This window comes from Heterocephalus glaber, unplaced genomic scaffold, assembly GCF_053883595.1.
Source record: "Heterocephalus glaber isolate CG9 unplaced genomic scaffold, H.glaber_assembly_v1.0 deba00000122, whole genome shotgun sequence".
In the NCBI taxonomy this organism is placed as follows: domain Eukaryota; kingdom Metazoa; phylum Chordata; class Mammalia; order Rodentia; family Bathyergidae; genus Heterocephalus; species Heterocephalus glaber.
Window position 1 is genome coordinate 88,792,178 of NW_028258138.1, and position 16,337 is coordinate 88,808,514.

At 49.2% G+C, this 16,337-nt stretch overlaps 1 protein-coding gene and 2 pseudogenes across 10 annotated transcripts in view; all 3 read left to right on the plus strand.

Moving 5' to 3' along the window:
- Nucleotides 1-901, plus strand: part of Wdhd1 (WD repeat and HMG-box DNA binding protein 1) — a 47,260-nt gene extending 46,359 nt beyond the window's left edge. For 8 of the 9 annotated variants that reach the window (XR_002396524.2, XM_004835496.3, XM_021261849.2 and 5 more), the window contains one exon: nucleotides 61-901. Coding sequence is in view for 7 of the 9 variants with exons in the window: in XM_004835496.3 (XP_004835553.2) it covers nucleotides 61-261 (201 nt within the window). In the remaining 2 variants the exon portion in view is untranslated. The remainder of the gene's footprint in view (nucleotides 1-60) is intronic. The other variant, XR_002396527.2, reaches the window with a different exon arrangement.
- Nucleotides 902-9,837: 8,936 nt separating this feature from the next.
- On the plus strand, nucleotides 9,838-11,337 carry LOC101705948 (Y-box-binding protein 1 pseudogene; annotated as a pseudogene). Its single transcript, XR_015439215.1, has one exon. The product of XR_015439215.1 is annotated as a Y-box-binding protein 1 pseudogene (transcript).
- A 2,660-nt stretch (nucleotides 11,338-13,997) lies between these two features.
- LOC101706289 (Krueppel-like factor 3) lies at nucleotides 13,998-15,588 on the plus strand (annotated as a pseudogene).
- The last annotated feature ends 749 nt before the right edge of the window (nucleotides 15,589-16,337 follow it).

Consider the following 16,337-nt stretch of genomic DNA (forward strand, 5'->3'; position numbering starts at 1 on the left):
ATCCAATTTTTTGTTGTCACTTAAAATATCTTTTCTTTTCCCCCTACTGTTTTCACCAAGGGGTGGACTAACAAGGCCAAGGGAGAAGCTGCAGGTGCCGGAATTGAAGCAAAGAAGCGGAAACGTGTGGAAGATGAAGGTCACGACAAAGAAAGCCACAAGGAAGCAGCAGAGGAGAATCTGAATTTGCCCAAAAAGCAAAAGCCTTTTGATCTTTCTGCTAATCAGAAGCTGTCAGCCTTTGCTTTTAAGCAGGAGTGAAGAGCAGAAGTGACTGAGGAAAGCGATGACATTTTTGCTCCTCTTGGGGGAATCTGAACTTTTTCTCCTCCTTTATTGTATGTGTTAGGGCACGAGACTTCTGAAGAGCTAAGTGATAGCTTCTTGTGTTTATAGATAATGTAGCGGGCAGGAGGTGCAGCTTAGTGCACGAGAGGCCCTGAGCTGGATCCCAGCCCTGGAGAAGAAGTGTGTCGGGAGGGATATGTGTGAAAACAGTCATCTGGTGCTTACTCTGCCCTCGGGTGGAGCAGAGCCATTGTGATCCTGGTTATTCCCGGGCCACTGTCCCGGCTTGATTATTATTTTATTTTCAAAAATATTCAAAACCAGGGACTTACACCCCTGCACACTGAAGTACCTACTAGGAATTTCCTCGTTTGGTTTATGTCAAGACCAGGGAAGAACCGGCTGTAGCCCCTCCCGAGCTAGCAGAGACTCCATCCTCTGCCAGTGGAGACCCGAGGCCCCCGCTTCTTCTCAATGTGGGCCCTAAACCTGTACATAATTCCATAGGTGAGACTTTGTGTGTACATTTTGGAAATTTCATTATATGGCCGTCAGTTGTCTGTATAGCCTGGGGGTTGTTGTTTTTTAGATAAATAAAATGTTCTCATTTCCATATGTGGCTTCTATGACCTCCATGTTGTCTGTCCACAGGGTGGAAGTGTTTCTAGAACACGCATGTTCTGTGTCCCGTGACCCCACCGCTCACCATGCAGCCCAGTCCCACACGCTATGCACAGCGGGGCTCCTTGGAGGCCAGGCTCTCAAGAACCACGGCCTTCGGAGACGCTGCCTGGCAGCCTTGGCCCGGCTCTGTGAGCGAGTCCCTGAAGTCTTTTTTTTTGGGTACGGGGGATTGAATTCAGGTCCTTGCACTTGCGAGGCAGACGGTGGAACCACTGAGCTAAATCCCCGGCCCTCGTGAAGTCTTGATAACGTAACCTCCACCCCAAGATGGAGCTTTAAAGTGAGATTCTCAACTGGGTGTGGTGGTGCAGTTCTATGATCCCAGCACTGGGGAGGCTGAGACAGGAGGATCACTATGGCCAGCCTGGCCTACATAGTGAGTTCAAGGTTCTCCTTTCAAGAAGAGCAGCGGGCCTAGGGCATAAGTGTGACCCCCACCCCCCCAACCCAGACGAATGGCAGAAGCTTCGATGCTGGCCTGGGAGGTCGAGGCACAGGGAGGGAGCCTTGGGCTGAACCAGCTGAACAGATCCACTGTTCCTCGAGTTGGAAGAGCCCAGCAGCCCTGTGTGCACTGAGAGCGTGCTTTGGGAGAGGAGGCCCCTCTGTCCTCACCACTGGCTTTGATAAACACTTTTTACCAAAGTAAATGGTCTCATTTGGGCAGCCAAGTGGCCAGCAAGGGTGCGTAGTTAGAGTCAGGGAAAGGATTTAACTCTTTGCTTTTGAGCCAGCACAGCATACTTTTTCCCCGAATTTGGCTGTTGCAGGCAGAGATGAATAGAATGCAGTGCCACAGGTCAGGCATGGGGTGGGGTGAGGTAAAAGGTGAGATACTTCGTAAGTTGAAAGCAACAATGTGTTGAAAATTTAGACATAAATATGTTGAAAATTTAGATGCAAAGATACTCCTTATTCCATGATGCTTTAGGTTAGGAATAATATATTTCTGATTTTAAAAATTAATAGCTGGTATTGAAAGACCTTTATAGCAGTCAAACTTGAAGACCCTCTAGTTACCGTGGCTGATGGACCAGGACAGGTTTCTAGGTTTTTGTGAGCTACGAGCACCCAACAGTAAGGAAAAAGCAGTTTATTAGGGTGACGGTACGCTTAGAGTGAGCAGGCTTGTGAGGGCATAAGAGGTAGTGGTTTCAAAGGCTGGGTTGGTTTGGGCCGCCTCTGTTGGGTCTTCCAGAGCATGATTGACATGATTGACAGCCGTGTGAATCGCGCCAGCTGGGTCTTAATGCTCATGTCCTTTCCCATAATCCACTCCGCTGTCATTGAAGGTAGGAGATGCTGTCCAAATGTGAGAACCTTCAGTGAGCTGTGGCCAAGAAAAGTTCCTGCAGGTCACTGGTGCACATGCATCCTGCTGTGGAATTCTGGACTTTTCCAAGACAGGCTCAGGTCTTTGCTTTTCTCACCTCTGCCTCATGTAGTGAGCCTTAGGGTGGGGGTGGGACGGGGTGAGGGGAGCAGCCCCTCAGCCCCAGATGCACTGTGTATCACTCCCACTACTGCCCAGCTGGGTAACCTGGGGGGCTTCTAGCCTCCATCCTCTTCTGTAAATGAGGAGAATGATGCCTAAGTCATAGGGTTGTTAGATAACAAAAGGAGATAAAAGCCCTTAGCTCCTAATACCCAGTAATGTTTTATGCAAATGTTAACTACTCTTATTGTGCTATTTATTACCCGTCTCATCTTGCTTTGTTATTAGGTTTCATTCTGAATACATAGGAACTAATTTGAATTTCAGGATCCTAAAGTGAAGGTTTATTTATACTATTTTGCAAAGCATGTTTGTAGACATTCATTTCATTTCCTCAATTTATTGTACTAAGTATGTAATTCTTAAGGATGTAATCCTTGAGTGGTTTATTTCAGCCTACGTGTGTGTGGGTGTATATGTAAATATTCAGGTATGTGTGTGTACACATACATAAAACCATTTGTGGAAAAGACCACCCTTTCACGAATAAGGCTTCAGTTATGAGCTAAAAGACAGTACTGTTTTGTTTTGTTTTTTCTTTTGAGACAGGGTCTTGCTGTGTACCTCAGGCTGGCCTCAAACTCCAGGCGATCCTTCTGCCTCAGCCTCCGGAGTGCTGGGATTACAGGTGTGCACCACCACACCTTGCTGACAGTACTGTTGAGGTGACCATACTCCCAAAGCTGATTCACAGATTCAGTGCAATCTCTGTCAAAACCCCAGCTGGCTTTTTTGCAGAAATTGACAAGCTGATCCTAAAACTCATAGAGAAATTCTAGGGACCTAGAATAGCCAAAACAATCTGAAAAAGCAGAATTTTTAAAAATTGGAGGATCCACGCTTTCCAGTTCCAGATCTTACTGCAGAGCCTCAGGAGGCAAGACAGTGGCATGAGGATAAGCGCAGTGAAAGGTGGCTGGCTGGGGGCTGATACAGAGTTTAGTCAGTGAAGAGGGAGGAGCATTAACGTGCTCGGATGAGATAGAGGCTCATCATCATGACCTTATTTCCCCCGTGAAGGGTTACAGCAGCTGATTACAAGCAGTAGTGGACTATCGAGAATATATGCAGAACTCTTGAAATGCATCATTGAAGGAGGAAAAACCAAAACCACACAATCCACTCAGTGGTTCCGCCGCCTGCCTTGCAAGCACAAGGACTCGAGTTCGATCCCTGGTACCAAAAAAACAAAACAAAACAAAACCAAAAAAACCCCACACAATCCAGCCAGAAAGTGAGCTCTGATGCACACAGCTGTTCACTAAGCGGATGGCCAGACAGCAAAGAAACGCAAGGGAAGACGCTCGGCATCCAATCTGAGCAGCCAGCACGGGTCTCAGGGCAGCCAGGGTGGGACCCAGACTCTTCAGACTGCGGTGTCAGAAGGTACTGGAGAAGATGCTTGCTTGGTTTCTCTCAAAACTGGACAGGGCAGTGAGGTGCTGCAGCGGCTTCCTGCTCACACATTTATCTCACGGAGACAAACTCGTCTCACTCAGAAACTGGAAAGTCCCGGATGTCCCTCACTAGTGGCCACCACCCTGAGGTCCAGCTGTCAGCGTTGGACAGCTCAGGTTAACCTCCAGGAAGTGATGCTAAGTGACCAAACCAGCCTCGAAAAGATGCTCACTCCGTCGCTCTACTCAGAGCATGCGTGAATAGCATAAAGAAAAGGAAAACAGACAGTGGTTTCCAGAGTTACAGAGGGAGATGGAAGGAGGTGCGATAAAGGGGGCCAGTCGCTTCTCAGCCTTCTGGCCAAGATCAGGTGGAAAGGGGTGGCCAGAGCTGGGTTAGTGGCACCCACCTGTGAACCCCACACTCTGGGAGGCTGAGGCAGGAGGATTGGAAGTTCGAGCCCAGCCTGGGCCACTTAGTGACTGAGACCCTGTCTCGAAATGAAAAGTAAAGGGCTGAGGATATAGCTCCACGGCAAGGCCGTGGGTTCAATCCCCAGTGCCAAAGATAGGAAGGGGCATGGGAAGAGGAACACCTGATGCTGGTATAGATGGGTGTGTAGGTAATGGTAGTGGTTCCACAAGGCTGCACACATGATAGAAGAGCACACACACACACACAGGAGGTGTGAGCATGTACTGGTAAAAATGGACAAGTTCTACAGATTGTATCCATGCCAGTTTCTTGGTTATCATAGTGTACACTAGCTGTGTAAGACACCAGCATTGGAGAGGCTGGGGAGAATGGTAGTGGGGGTATCCTACAATGGGCAACGAAAAACCCCAATGTGGCATTTGTAGTTAGTGGTAGGCAATTTCTATTCTTCACTCCCCAGCATGGGGAAATGGTTTTGATTGATTGACTGACTGAGACAGGGTCTCGCTATGTTCAGCCTGGCAGCAGTCCTCCTGCCTCAGCCTCCCAAGTGCTAGGATTCTAGGCATGCGCCACCACACCCAGCTTGACCTCTGTATGGAACAGGGGAAGGGGACATTACCAGAACCTCTGCAGTGAATCCTGGTCTCCTGCGAGCCACGGCAGCACACGGCGAATTACAGGAAAGGTAGACAAATGAGACTGAGAAGAAGCTGAGCTTTGGGTCTGATCAGTGCTGCTCTGGGCAGCAAAGACAAGAAGCCCTAGCTTGCAGCACCTTTTATTTAGTACATCCAAAGAAACAAATGTAACAAATGAATAATGTAGATTTCAGTATCATATTGGGATGAACAAGGTGTAACAAAAGACTGGGTGGGGGCAGCGGAAATCTAAGAACAATGAGGAACTATGCAGATGAAGATTTAGTTCCTCCCAGGAACTACACAGATGAAGATTTGGTTCCTCCCAGGGTGTCTCCCACAGGTGTGGTCTTGTCCTGGAGGATTACAGCATCATGGGATCATTGAGATCTCCCTTGTGACCTGAGGCCAAAATGGAAGTATGTCTTGGAGTTATTGCTGCCCTGTAGGCAGGAGAACTAGGCCTACTCAAATGATTTTTCCCTAGAATTATGTAGCATTGCTCCCAACAGACCTCGCTTTCTTTTTTTTCTTTTTTGGTACTGGGGATCAACTCAGGACCTTGTGCTTGCAAGGTAGGCGTGCTGCTGAGCTAAATCCTGTGCCCTTTGACCTCACTTTCTTCACTGTATTTGAGTCCTTCCTTTATGGTCAGAGCTGCAACAGCCATTTGTGCCCGAGAGTGGAGACCCTGGTCACAGGCCAAGAAGGACTAAGGGGACCCTGGGGTGGGGGGCGGCTGAGTGCCCAAGCTGTGCCTGCGATGCCACCTCCAGACTCGGGCCGGGAGACCCCGAGCAGCTCACTGACCAGGCCAGTGGCCTGCAGCCTTGGCTGTACGTGGGAGTCCTGCGTAGGGGCCCAGCCTCGCTCTGAGTGAAGTCAGATCTCATCAGACGGGAGCCTGCTTCCAGGGTGGAACACGTGGCCCATGGTGAGAACCACTGCTTTAGGCCACTTTGGTGGATGTTCAGTTTCTAGCAGGAGGAAACCTGCAGCCTACAATTTCTTTTTTTTTCTTTTTTTTGCAGCCTACAATTTCTTACTGAAAACAAAGTGCCAGGCATGGTGGTGCATGCCTGTAATTTCCAGTGCTCAGGAGACTAAGGTAGGAGGATCGCTGTGAGTTTGAAGCCAGCCCAAGCTACTTAGTGAGTTTGAGACCTGTCTTTGTCTTTCCCCTCCCCTCCATTCTCTTCCTTTTCTTTTCTGCTAAAACTCTGGACCCCAAAACGGTGAAAAGATCAGAACCAGTTTGTCTTCGCAGCAGCTCAGAGTCCTCCATCTGCAAAGCATACCTCACATTGAAGTTCACTTCCACAGACACTTGGGTGACTGCCTGGGACGAGTGCAGAGTAGCAGTTGTGATGCTAAAAGTAAAAACACAGCCAGCACAACCAAGAAATGCAACTGCCTGCCTCTGCCAAGCTGCCCGCTTCCTCCCCTGACAGGGATTTCAGGGTTGCTTCCGGCAGCTGCTGGCGCAGTGAAGGATCCAAGGGCGGCTGGAGACTGGCGCTGGGGGTGCTTCTGAGGACCAGTGACATCTGTCAGCTCCTCTCCCTTCTCCCCTCTGTGCTGCACAGCACTTGAAAATGGGCCTCAGTCGAAGTGTTCAGCACCCTGGTGCTCCAAGGCCGACTCGGCTGGTCCCTTGCTTGTGGACTCAGGGACCACACATTCTTTCCTTTGGCTCTGGAGACAACATTAAATAATGAAGAAGAAAAGAGAAGAAAAAGTAAACACGTCTGCAAGCTCGGTGATGAAGAGGAAGGCAGGGGGGGCGGAAGAGACATCCATGCATGCAGGAATTCAGTAAATTCGGGGGGGAAAAAAGAGCCAAATGCAGACTGATGAGCAGGGCTAGGGTGGGATGTGATTCTGCTTTTCTAACGAGCTCCCTGATGATGCCACTGAGGGATCCCTGGTTGGTGGACCATTCACCACACTGAGCAAGGCAGATGTAAGGGCAGTCTGCCCAGGGGAGCCTGAGGGGAGAGTCGGGCTGGAGCCGGCATTTCAGTTGCAGCCATGTGTTTCTAGAGTTGAAAACCATTTCCCATGGATGCAGATGGCTGCTCCCAGCCTATTGCTGCAAGAATGCAGGTCCCAAGTTACCCGATCTGACAGTTTGGGAAACGACAGAGATCTTGAATTAATATGAAATATCCTGATTTTGTTTCATTCTTGACAGCTAGCGGGAGCCTTCTGCACAAGAGAAAATGAGCAAATCTTCCAAGGAGCCAGCAGCAATTGCGTCATTGCCAGGGACCCCGCACGTCCTGGGCTGGTGGCGAGGGAGGGGCAGGAATCGATCGGCCTGAGGCCTGGTAGACACTGAGGGGTGTGGGGTCTGTGGGAGGTGGAGTGACGCCCCTCGGTGCCGCACAGTTCTCTGGGGGAGCTCACCATCACCGCCCTGCTGGCTGGGGCCGAGGAGGCCCAGCAGTGACGGGCCACACAGCATGGGAAGGTGACGCCTTCCTGTCAATGAAGGGCTGTGGACCCTTCCATGGTGAGATCGACGTAAAATAATGACTGCTTTAAGGGAAATAAGAAAATAGTTTATTCTGAGCTAAATACGAGTGTCTTTAGTTGTGCTGTTGTGGCTGCCTCGATGTCCTGAATAAATTCAAAACATTTCTTTTTGTTTTGTTTTTTTAGTACCGGGGATTGAACTCGGGTCCTTGCACTTGTGCAGCAGGCGGCGAAACCACTGAGTTAAATCCCTGGCCCTTAAAACATTTCTGTTGCACCGTCACTGTGATTTTGGGAAAGCGCCCTAAGTCACACAGTGCCAGATCCGGTGATTAAAGTGGATGTGGACACAGCATCATGCTGTTCAGAGCTGCCTTTCCACTGGATGGCGCCTGGCAACAGCACTCACTACTTTTTATCACAGCTCAGAAAGAAACACATGAAAGAGGACTCCAGAGCTGCTACAGAAAGAGGCAAGAACAGTGGGAGAAGTGTGTTCAAAGCCAGGGGGAGGGTTTTGAGAGGGATTCGTGGCAATGTGTGTTTTACCGTAACACATTTTAAACTTTAGACACTTGCAGGATATATTTGGCTTGGGAACACAGCTATAAATTACCCGGAACGACATGTTCCACCAAGGAAGAGGTCGAGTGAGCTTCTGGTCACAGGCAAAGAAAGGCATAGATCACCAGGACCAGGACTTGGGCAGATGCTTCAAGGGGCAGCTGCCACGGTCACAGCTTTGTTGGTTTTATGGCTGTGGAGGACAGGGCATCCATGAACACCTCGTATGACCTTGGCTCTCAACCCCCAGCCTCTTACCTGTCCAGCTCCATGGTTCCTCATCAGGGTCCAGCAGCCTGCACATCTTCAGTATGGGTGCAGCTTCTGCAGAGAACTTCGGTTCCAAGGCCTGATAGCACAGGATGTGATAGTATGAACTGATGATATAAGAGGAGAGGGAACAGAATTCCTCCCTACAAGTGGGAAGTCTGGGCTTTCTGCCGAAGCCAGAAGGATCAGAGATGTTGACTAAAGATGCAGAGGAGACCCGGGAGAGAACTAAGACAAGTGGTGTCACTGTGGGTAGGGGCAGTGAACAGGCTACTTTCTTGTGTTTCATGGCAGTAGGTTTAAAGCAAATCTCCCCAAGTTAGTTAAGAGATAGCAGCAGAAGCTAGGGGTAGTGGTGCAAGCCTATAATCCCAGCACCCAGGAGGCTGAGGCAGGAGGATTACTGTGAGTTTGAGACTAGCCTGAACTATATAGTGAGACCCTGTCTTAAAAAACAAAACAAAAAAAGACTCCTAAAAGTCCCAAAATGTTTTGTTTTGTTTTGTTTTTTGGTACCAGGGATCAAACTTCGGTCCTTGCGCTTGCAAGACAGGCGGCAGAACCACTGAGCTAAATCCCCGGCCCTAAAATGTTTCTTTCAGAAACACTAGGGCTGGACATTTAGCTCAGTGGCGTCGCACCTGCCTGACAAGCACAAGGTCCTGAGTTCGATCCCGTCAATCCCAGTACTGGAAAAATAAATAAAAATAAAAACACTGAAAGATCTAGTAATTTTTCTTTCTTTTCAGCACTATGCATTTCAGTGTCTTTGAAAAATAACAGCCAATTTCAAATGTAGGGTCCATTATGAAACTTTGTTTAGCCGGGCATGGTGGCTCACACCTAGCACTAGGAGGCTGGCCATGAATTCGAGGCCAGCCTGAACTACATAGCAAAACCCTGTTTTAAAAAAAAAAAAGAAACTTTGTTTGGGACAATGTCTACAGACATCTGAGGGTTGGAGAAAAATACTACACCCTGCCCTTTGCTGTGCTCTGTGTGTGGTGGCTGAGAGAAGTGGCCCACCAACCTGCTTGGGGCACGGAGCTGACCAGGGCGGGTGCAGAGACGCTTGTCGCCAGGCTGTGGCTCTGCCAGGGAGGGGCTGGCACCTCCTGCCAAAGCCAGGCCTGGCACTGCTGGGTCAGGAGATAACGCATCCCGCTGACTCACCCGACTGGCATTCCCTCAGGCTGCTTCCCGAACACTGGCCAACAGCACGGTCTCACCTGGTGCCTGCTAATGCAAGCCCTGCACGCCCTTTCCTACTGGTTTAGACCCGAAATGAGTGCTGTGTAAAACACATGCATTTACCAATAGCTATAATGGATTGCTTAGCACGAGAGAGGTACCCATCTCAGATCTCCTGGAATTGGAATCATAAAACTCATTTTCCTCATTTTACAGACAAAGTGGCTGAGCTGAGAGAGACTGGGTAATTTCCCTATAGCCACAGGGCTTGTGATGTGTGTAACAGACGGCGTGGAGGGATGAGGCCCCCCCCCGCCGCCCCGAGCGATGAGTGAAAGCAAAGAGGCACAGAATTTATTCACCTGGACAGAAGTAGACTGATGGCGAGTTCGAGCGGGAGCGGGAGCGGAGAGCGGACCCCAGAGAGCCCTGAGCAGCCCCACCGCCGCCGCCGGCCTAGTTACTATCACACCCCTGGAGGAGCCGCAGCTGCCGCAGCCAGCCCCAGTCACCATCACCGCAACCATGAGCAGCGAGGCCGAGACCCAGCAGCTGCCTGCCGCCCCCGCCCTCAGCGCTGCCCGTGGTGGTCTCACGGGCAGCGGCAGGGAGCGGGGTCCCGGGCGGCCTCACATCGGAGGCCGCCCTGCCGGCGGGGACAAGAAAGTCATCGCAAGGAAGGTTTTGGGAACAGTAAAATGGTTCAATGTAAGAAATGGATATGGTTTCATCAACAGGAATGACACCAAGGAAGATGTATTTGTACACCAGACTGCCATAAAGACGAATAACCCCAGGAAGTACCTTCGCAGTGTAGGAGATGGAGAGACTGTGGAGTTCGATGTTGTCGAAGGAGAAAAGGGTGCGGAGGCAGCAAATGTTACAGGCCCTGGTGGAGTTCCAGTTCAAGGCAGTAAATATGCAGCAGACCGGAACCATTATAGACGCGGATTTATCCACGTCGTAGGGGTCCTCCATGCAATTACCAGCAGAATTACCAGAGTAGTGAGAGTGGGGAAAAGAATGAGGGATCGGAGAGCGCTCCTGAAGGCCAGGCCCAACAACGCCGGCCCTACCGCAGGCGAAAGTTCCCACCCTACTACATGCGGAGACCCTACGGGCGTCGACCACAGTATTCCAACCCTCCTGTGCAGGGAGAAGTGATGGAGGGTGCTGACAACCTGGGTGCAGGAGAACAAGGTAGACAAGTGAGACAGAATATGTATCGAGGTTATAGACCACGATTTCGTAGGGGACCTCCTCGCCAAAGACAGCCTAGAGAGGACGGCAATGAAGAGGGTAAGGAAAATCAAGGAGATGAGACCCAAGGTCAGCAGCCACCTCAACGTTGGTACCTCCGAAACTTCAATTACCGACGCAGACGCCCAGAGAACCCTAAACCACAAGATGGCAAAGAGACAAAAGCAGCCGATCCACCAGCTGAGAATTCGTCCGCTCCCGAGGCTGAGCAGGGCGGGGCTGAGTAAATTTCGGCTTAACATCTCTACCATCATCCAGTTTAGTCATCCAGCAAGAAGAAACGAATATGAAATTCCAGCAATAAGAAATGAACAAAAGATTGGGAACTGAAGACCTTAAGTGCTTGCTTTTTGCCCATTGACCAGATAACTAGAACTATCTGCATTATCTATGCAGCATGGGGTTTTTATTATTTTTACGTAAAGATGTCTCTTTTTGGTAATGACAAACGTGTTTTTTTAAAAAAGCCTGGTTTTTCTCAATACACCTTTAAAGGTTTTTAAATTGTTTCATATCTGGTTAGGTTGAGATTTTTAAGAACTTCATTTTTAATTTGTAATAAAAGTTTACAACTTGATTTTTTCAAAAAAGTCAACAAACTGCAAGCACCTGTTAATAAAGGTCTTAAATAATTGTCTTTAAAAAATAAAAAAAAAAAAAAAGAAGTAGATTGATGGCAACCAAGAGGCCACCAGCCCTGAACAAAGCAAAGACAGGAAGCTTTGCAGGGCATTGGAAGAGGTCTGGCACGTCTGTCATTTTTGGGAGTCAGCAAATACCTGGGGTTGGGGTCCATGCAGCGATCGAGGCAGGTGTGGGTATTTTCAGGTGGCTTGGCATCGAGAAGGTGCTGTACTTTGTAGTTGCTATCTCTGTGTCGGGAATAGCCCATCCGACTCTGTGTTGTCTGGCCCAAGATACCACAGCTTTTGTCGGGCAGGGACAGCACCTGCATCAGCTGCCTGTTTTGCTGTGGTTTTTGTATCTTGTCAAACTGTCACCTGGAATTAAAGAGCACATTCATCAAACATTTCACGACCAGGTCAAGCCTGACAGTGTGCTCAGGCTTCCGATGGTTTTGTCGGTATGGAGTAACCGGAGGTATTTAAAAGCGGAATAATTGGCTTAATACAAGTGGTACAGATTTATGGCCCAGGCCATCTCCTCTCAGTGGTTGTCCTTGCCTGCTAGTCAATTGCAGAAGGGCTCTGTTGCAAGAGACTTTATCAGTTTAACTGTGAAGTCAGAAGCCACTGTTTTTCTTTTTTCTTAGCACACGTTTGAACTACATAATGTTTACATTCCTCATGGGGAGTTGGTGCATGCACATAGCACATCTCAATTCTTTTCTCATCTCCTTTCCCTTCCCTCCCTCGTGATCCCCTCCCTATTGAGAGAGATCTACCTCCCTACTTCCTATTATCTATCTTTGATTTTGCTCTTTATTTATAATTTGGGTTTCTCATATAAGAGAAGCCCTGTGATACAAAAGCTTGTGTGTCTGATTTATTTCACTTGACGTTATGGTCTCAAGGTTCCTCCTTTAAGAAGCCACTTTTTGGCCCGGGGATTTGGCTCAGTGGTGCCGCCGCCTGCCTCGCAAATGCAAGGTCCCGAGTTTGATCCCCGGTACCAAAAAAAAAAAAGAAGCCATTTTTTAAAAGTGGTTATATTAAGAAGCTATGATTATGTACACAATGGAGTACTGTCCAGCCGTAAAAATGAAGGAAATGTTGCCATTAAGACCATCTGGCTGGAACTAGAGGTTGTGTGTTAAGTGAGTAGGCACAGAAGCCCACGTGCCGCATGGGCTCACTCGAGTGTGCAGTGTAAACACTGAGTGTGGAAGGCCGGGCACCAGCAGGTGACATCACCCCCGGCTAGTCGAGGTTTTTTGTTTGTTTTTGTTTTTGGAGACTGTTAGAGACAGCAGAGTTAGGTAGAAACGTAGGCAGTCAGACAGGGCCGGTCCCCTGAGAGAGTAAGTGCAGAGTACGAGAACACTCAGGAGCTGTGGCTGGGCCATCTGAAGAAGATTAAAGCCACAGGGGCCAGACTGGCATGCTTCCCTAAGGGGTGATCAGCCTGAGATTATTGGTGCCATCCTCCTTTTGGGCTTTCCTTATAGAGAGAATATTATCTTACTGGGCGCATCGCTTCTCGGCCTTTTGGCTAAGATCAAGTGTATCTTACTGTGGGGGGGCGGTGCGCATCCTCTCCCACCCTGAGACCAAGACTACAGATCACTGACCAAGCTTAATGATGTCATCCACACACCCTTGTTACATTGGGACAATATTACCTAAGCGGCTATACCTGTGATCTTATTGGTTGATTACAGTTCTTACCCACGTTGTGGCCACCCCCATGACTTTGCTCTCTAAAACTTCCGTTGAGAAGTAGGCACCTTGGCAGCCCATTTGGGACCCCTCCTGTCTCTCAGGAGCTCTTCTTACTCCTTGTTCTTATTCCCCATTCTTATTCTCCATTCCTAGCCCCCAATACATTTTCCTACTCTTAACCTCCATTGTTCCTTAGAATTTATTCTTCAATTTCGGGGAACACGGACTTGGCATATCAGCCATCTAGCATGTTGGAAGTTACATTTATTTCCCTTATATCATTCCTAAATAATTAGGGTCTCGCTGTGTAGTTCAGGCTGACCTTGAACTTGAGGCGATCCTCCTGCTTCAGCCTCCTGAGTGTTTGTGGGTCCCAAGTCCCAGCTGGGTATGGCCAGGAGTCCAGTGTGCTACACCAGGTAACTACAGATAACAGAGGTGCCTGTGTGTTCCAAAAGCTCCAAGAAAGGGCTTTGATTTGTTTTTCTGGTGCCTGGGATCGAACCTAGGACCTTTTGTGGCCTAGTTATGAATGACTAGCTACAGCAAAATGATTGTAACATCCAGGTAAATGACAAGAGATTTTAATTCCATTAAAAATAATTATTTTTCAGCCGAGGATTTAGCTCAGTGGTTTCGCCACCTGCTACCTAAGCTCAAGGACCCGAGTTCAATCCCCAGTACCAAAAAAAAAAAATATTTTTCTAATGCAAACTTCATACCATTATTAAAAATATGATAAACTGGAGCGAGCGGCGCCGGCGTCATGTGACTGCCCGGAATTGGTGCCAGGAGCCAGAGGGGAGCCGGGAGCGGAGCCGCACGGAGCCGGGCCGAGCCGAGCCCAGCCGGAGCGCAGCGCCCACCGAGCCGCGCCGCACGTGTGCCCGTGCCCGTCCCTGTCCTGTCCCCATGCCCTGCGGCCGGAGCGGAGCACAGCGCGGCGCTGACAGTACCGCGCTCGCGGGGCTCCCGGTGGCAGGGAGCCGGGCCTTTATTTCTCGTCGGCAGCGCTCGGCACCGCACCTCGCAAAGCCGAACACCAGAACACCCTAGAAAGTTTAACTAAAAGAATGCTCATGTTTGACCCAGTCCCTGTCAAACAGGAGGCCATGGACCCTGTCTTGGTGAGTTGCTCATGACTTGACAGGCATTCGGCATGCAGTTTCCCAGAGAGGCCCCAGTAATCAGTAAGTTCTACCCATCCAATTACATGGAGTCCATGAAGCCCAGCAAGTACGGGGTCATTTACTCCACACCATTGCCTGAGAAGTTCTTCCAGACGCCAGAAGGCCTATCGCACGGAATACAGATGGAGCCAGTGGACCTCACAGTGAACAAGCGTGGCTCACCACCTTCGGCTGGGAATTCTCCCCCCTCCCTGAAGTTCTCATCTTCTCACCGGAGATCATCACCGGGGCTGAGCATGCCTTCTTCTAGCCTGCCAATTAAAAAGTACTCCCCCTCCTCGCCAGGTGTCCAGCCCTTCAGCATGCCTCTGTCCATGCCCTCAGTGATGGCAGCTGCTCTCTCGGCACGGAATCCGGAGCCCGGGCATCCTGCCCGTCATCCAGCCAGTCATGGTGCAACTCGTCCCCTTTACACCAGCCACCTCCAGCAGCCGCTCATGGTCTCCTTGTCAGAGGAGATGGAAAATTCAAGCAGTAACATGCAAGTTCCTGTAATTGAATCATATGAGAAGCCCATATTACAGAAAAAAATTAAAATAGAACCTGGGACCGAACCACAGAGGACAGATTATTATCCTGAAGAAATGACACCCCCTTTAACGAACTCAGTGTCCCCCCCGCAAGCATTATTGCAAGAGAATCACCCTTCAGTCATAGTGCAGCCTGGGAAGAGACCTTTACCTGTGGAATCCCCAGATACACAAAGGAAGCGGAGGATACACAGATGCGACTATGATGGATGCAACAAAGTGTACACTAAAAGCTCCCACTTGAAAGCACACAGAAGAACACATACAGGAGAAAAACCCGACAAATGTACGTGGGAAGGATGTACATGGAAGTTTTCTCCGTCTGATGAACTCACAAGACATATCTGAAAACACACTGGAATCAAACCTTTCCAGTGTCCAGACTGTGACTGCAGCTTCTCCTGTTCCGACCATCTTGCCCTCCATTGGAAACGCCACATGCTAGTCTGAAAGCCTCCGTCCCCCACTTCAGCTCGACTCCCCACTCTCCTGGCTCTCTCTGTCCTCTCTCCCATTATCTAAATCATTTTTTACATGTACATTTTAATTTTGGTTCAGCTGGTCTGAACCTCTGAATTTATATCATTCAAAACTTCCATATGGTCAGTAGTTGATACTCTCTAATCCTCCCTCTCCTTACCACAGGTCAGACCTAAAGAATGTGAACAGTTTTTTTTTTTCCTGGGATGCTAAGCAAACCCTTCTTACAGATACGTTTAATGTAATGAGAACAAGGGAACATGTAAACTAACACAACCAATTGTCAGTTTCTCCATGTATTCCTCAAAAGAATGTCAAAGTAAATGTATTAGAAATTAAAAAAAAAAATGATAAACTTGGGCTGGGGATTTAGCTCAGTGGTTTCGCTGCCTGCTGCGCAAGCGCAAGGGCCCAAGTTCAATCCCCGGTACCGCCCCCCAAAATAAATAAATAAATAAAAATATAAACTTGCCGGGGATTTAGCTCAGTGGTTTCGCTGCCTGCTGCGCAAGCGCAAGGACCCAAGTTCAATCCCTGGTACCAAAAAAAAAATATGATAAACTTACCTAGCAATCACAGAAAAAAAACCCACTTAATGAATAGCAAAGTAAATGTCCTGCCTGTAGAGAATCAAAATCATAAGTTTTTTTTTAATCAAACTCAGAAGGATGGAGAATTTCAAATGAAGAGTGCGCACCCCGGCACTGTTTGCTGAGTGGCTAGGCAATAACCGGGCTGTCACTGCCCGTCAGGTGCCGTGGGAGGGAGGAAAGGTCAGGCTCAGCCTGGTGGGCAGGAGGCTGGAGGGTTGTAGGGCTCTCTGCTGCTGATCCTGGCCACTGCTTCCCTCTTGGGGCCAGACCCTGGGAAGGAGGCTCTCCTCCCTTTTTGGGGTGCAGAACCTCACCAGCCGCCCTGGGACAGACTCTGGCCCCGCAGCAGGTGGCTCTGCTCCACATGAGACCCCGAGGAGGCTGTGTGTAAACAACCAAGTGCCATCTCCCCACAGGCAGAACACTAACACCTCAGATGCTTTCGGGGCCAGGTGGCCGTGAATGACAGAGGAAATCACCTGCTTTGGCTCAAGATCT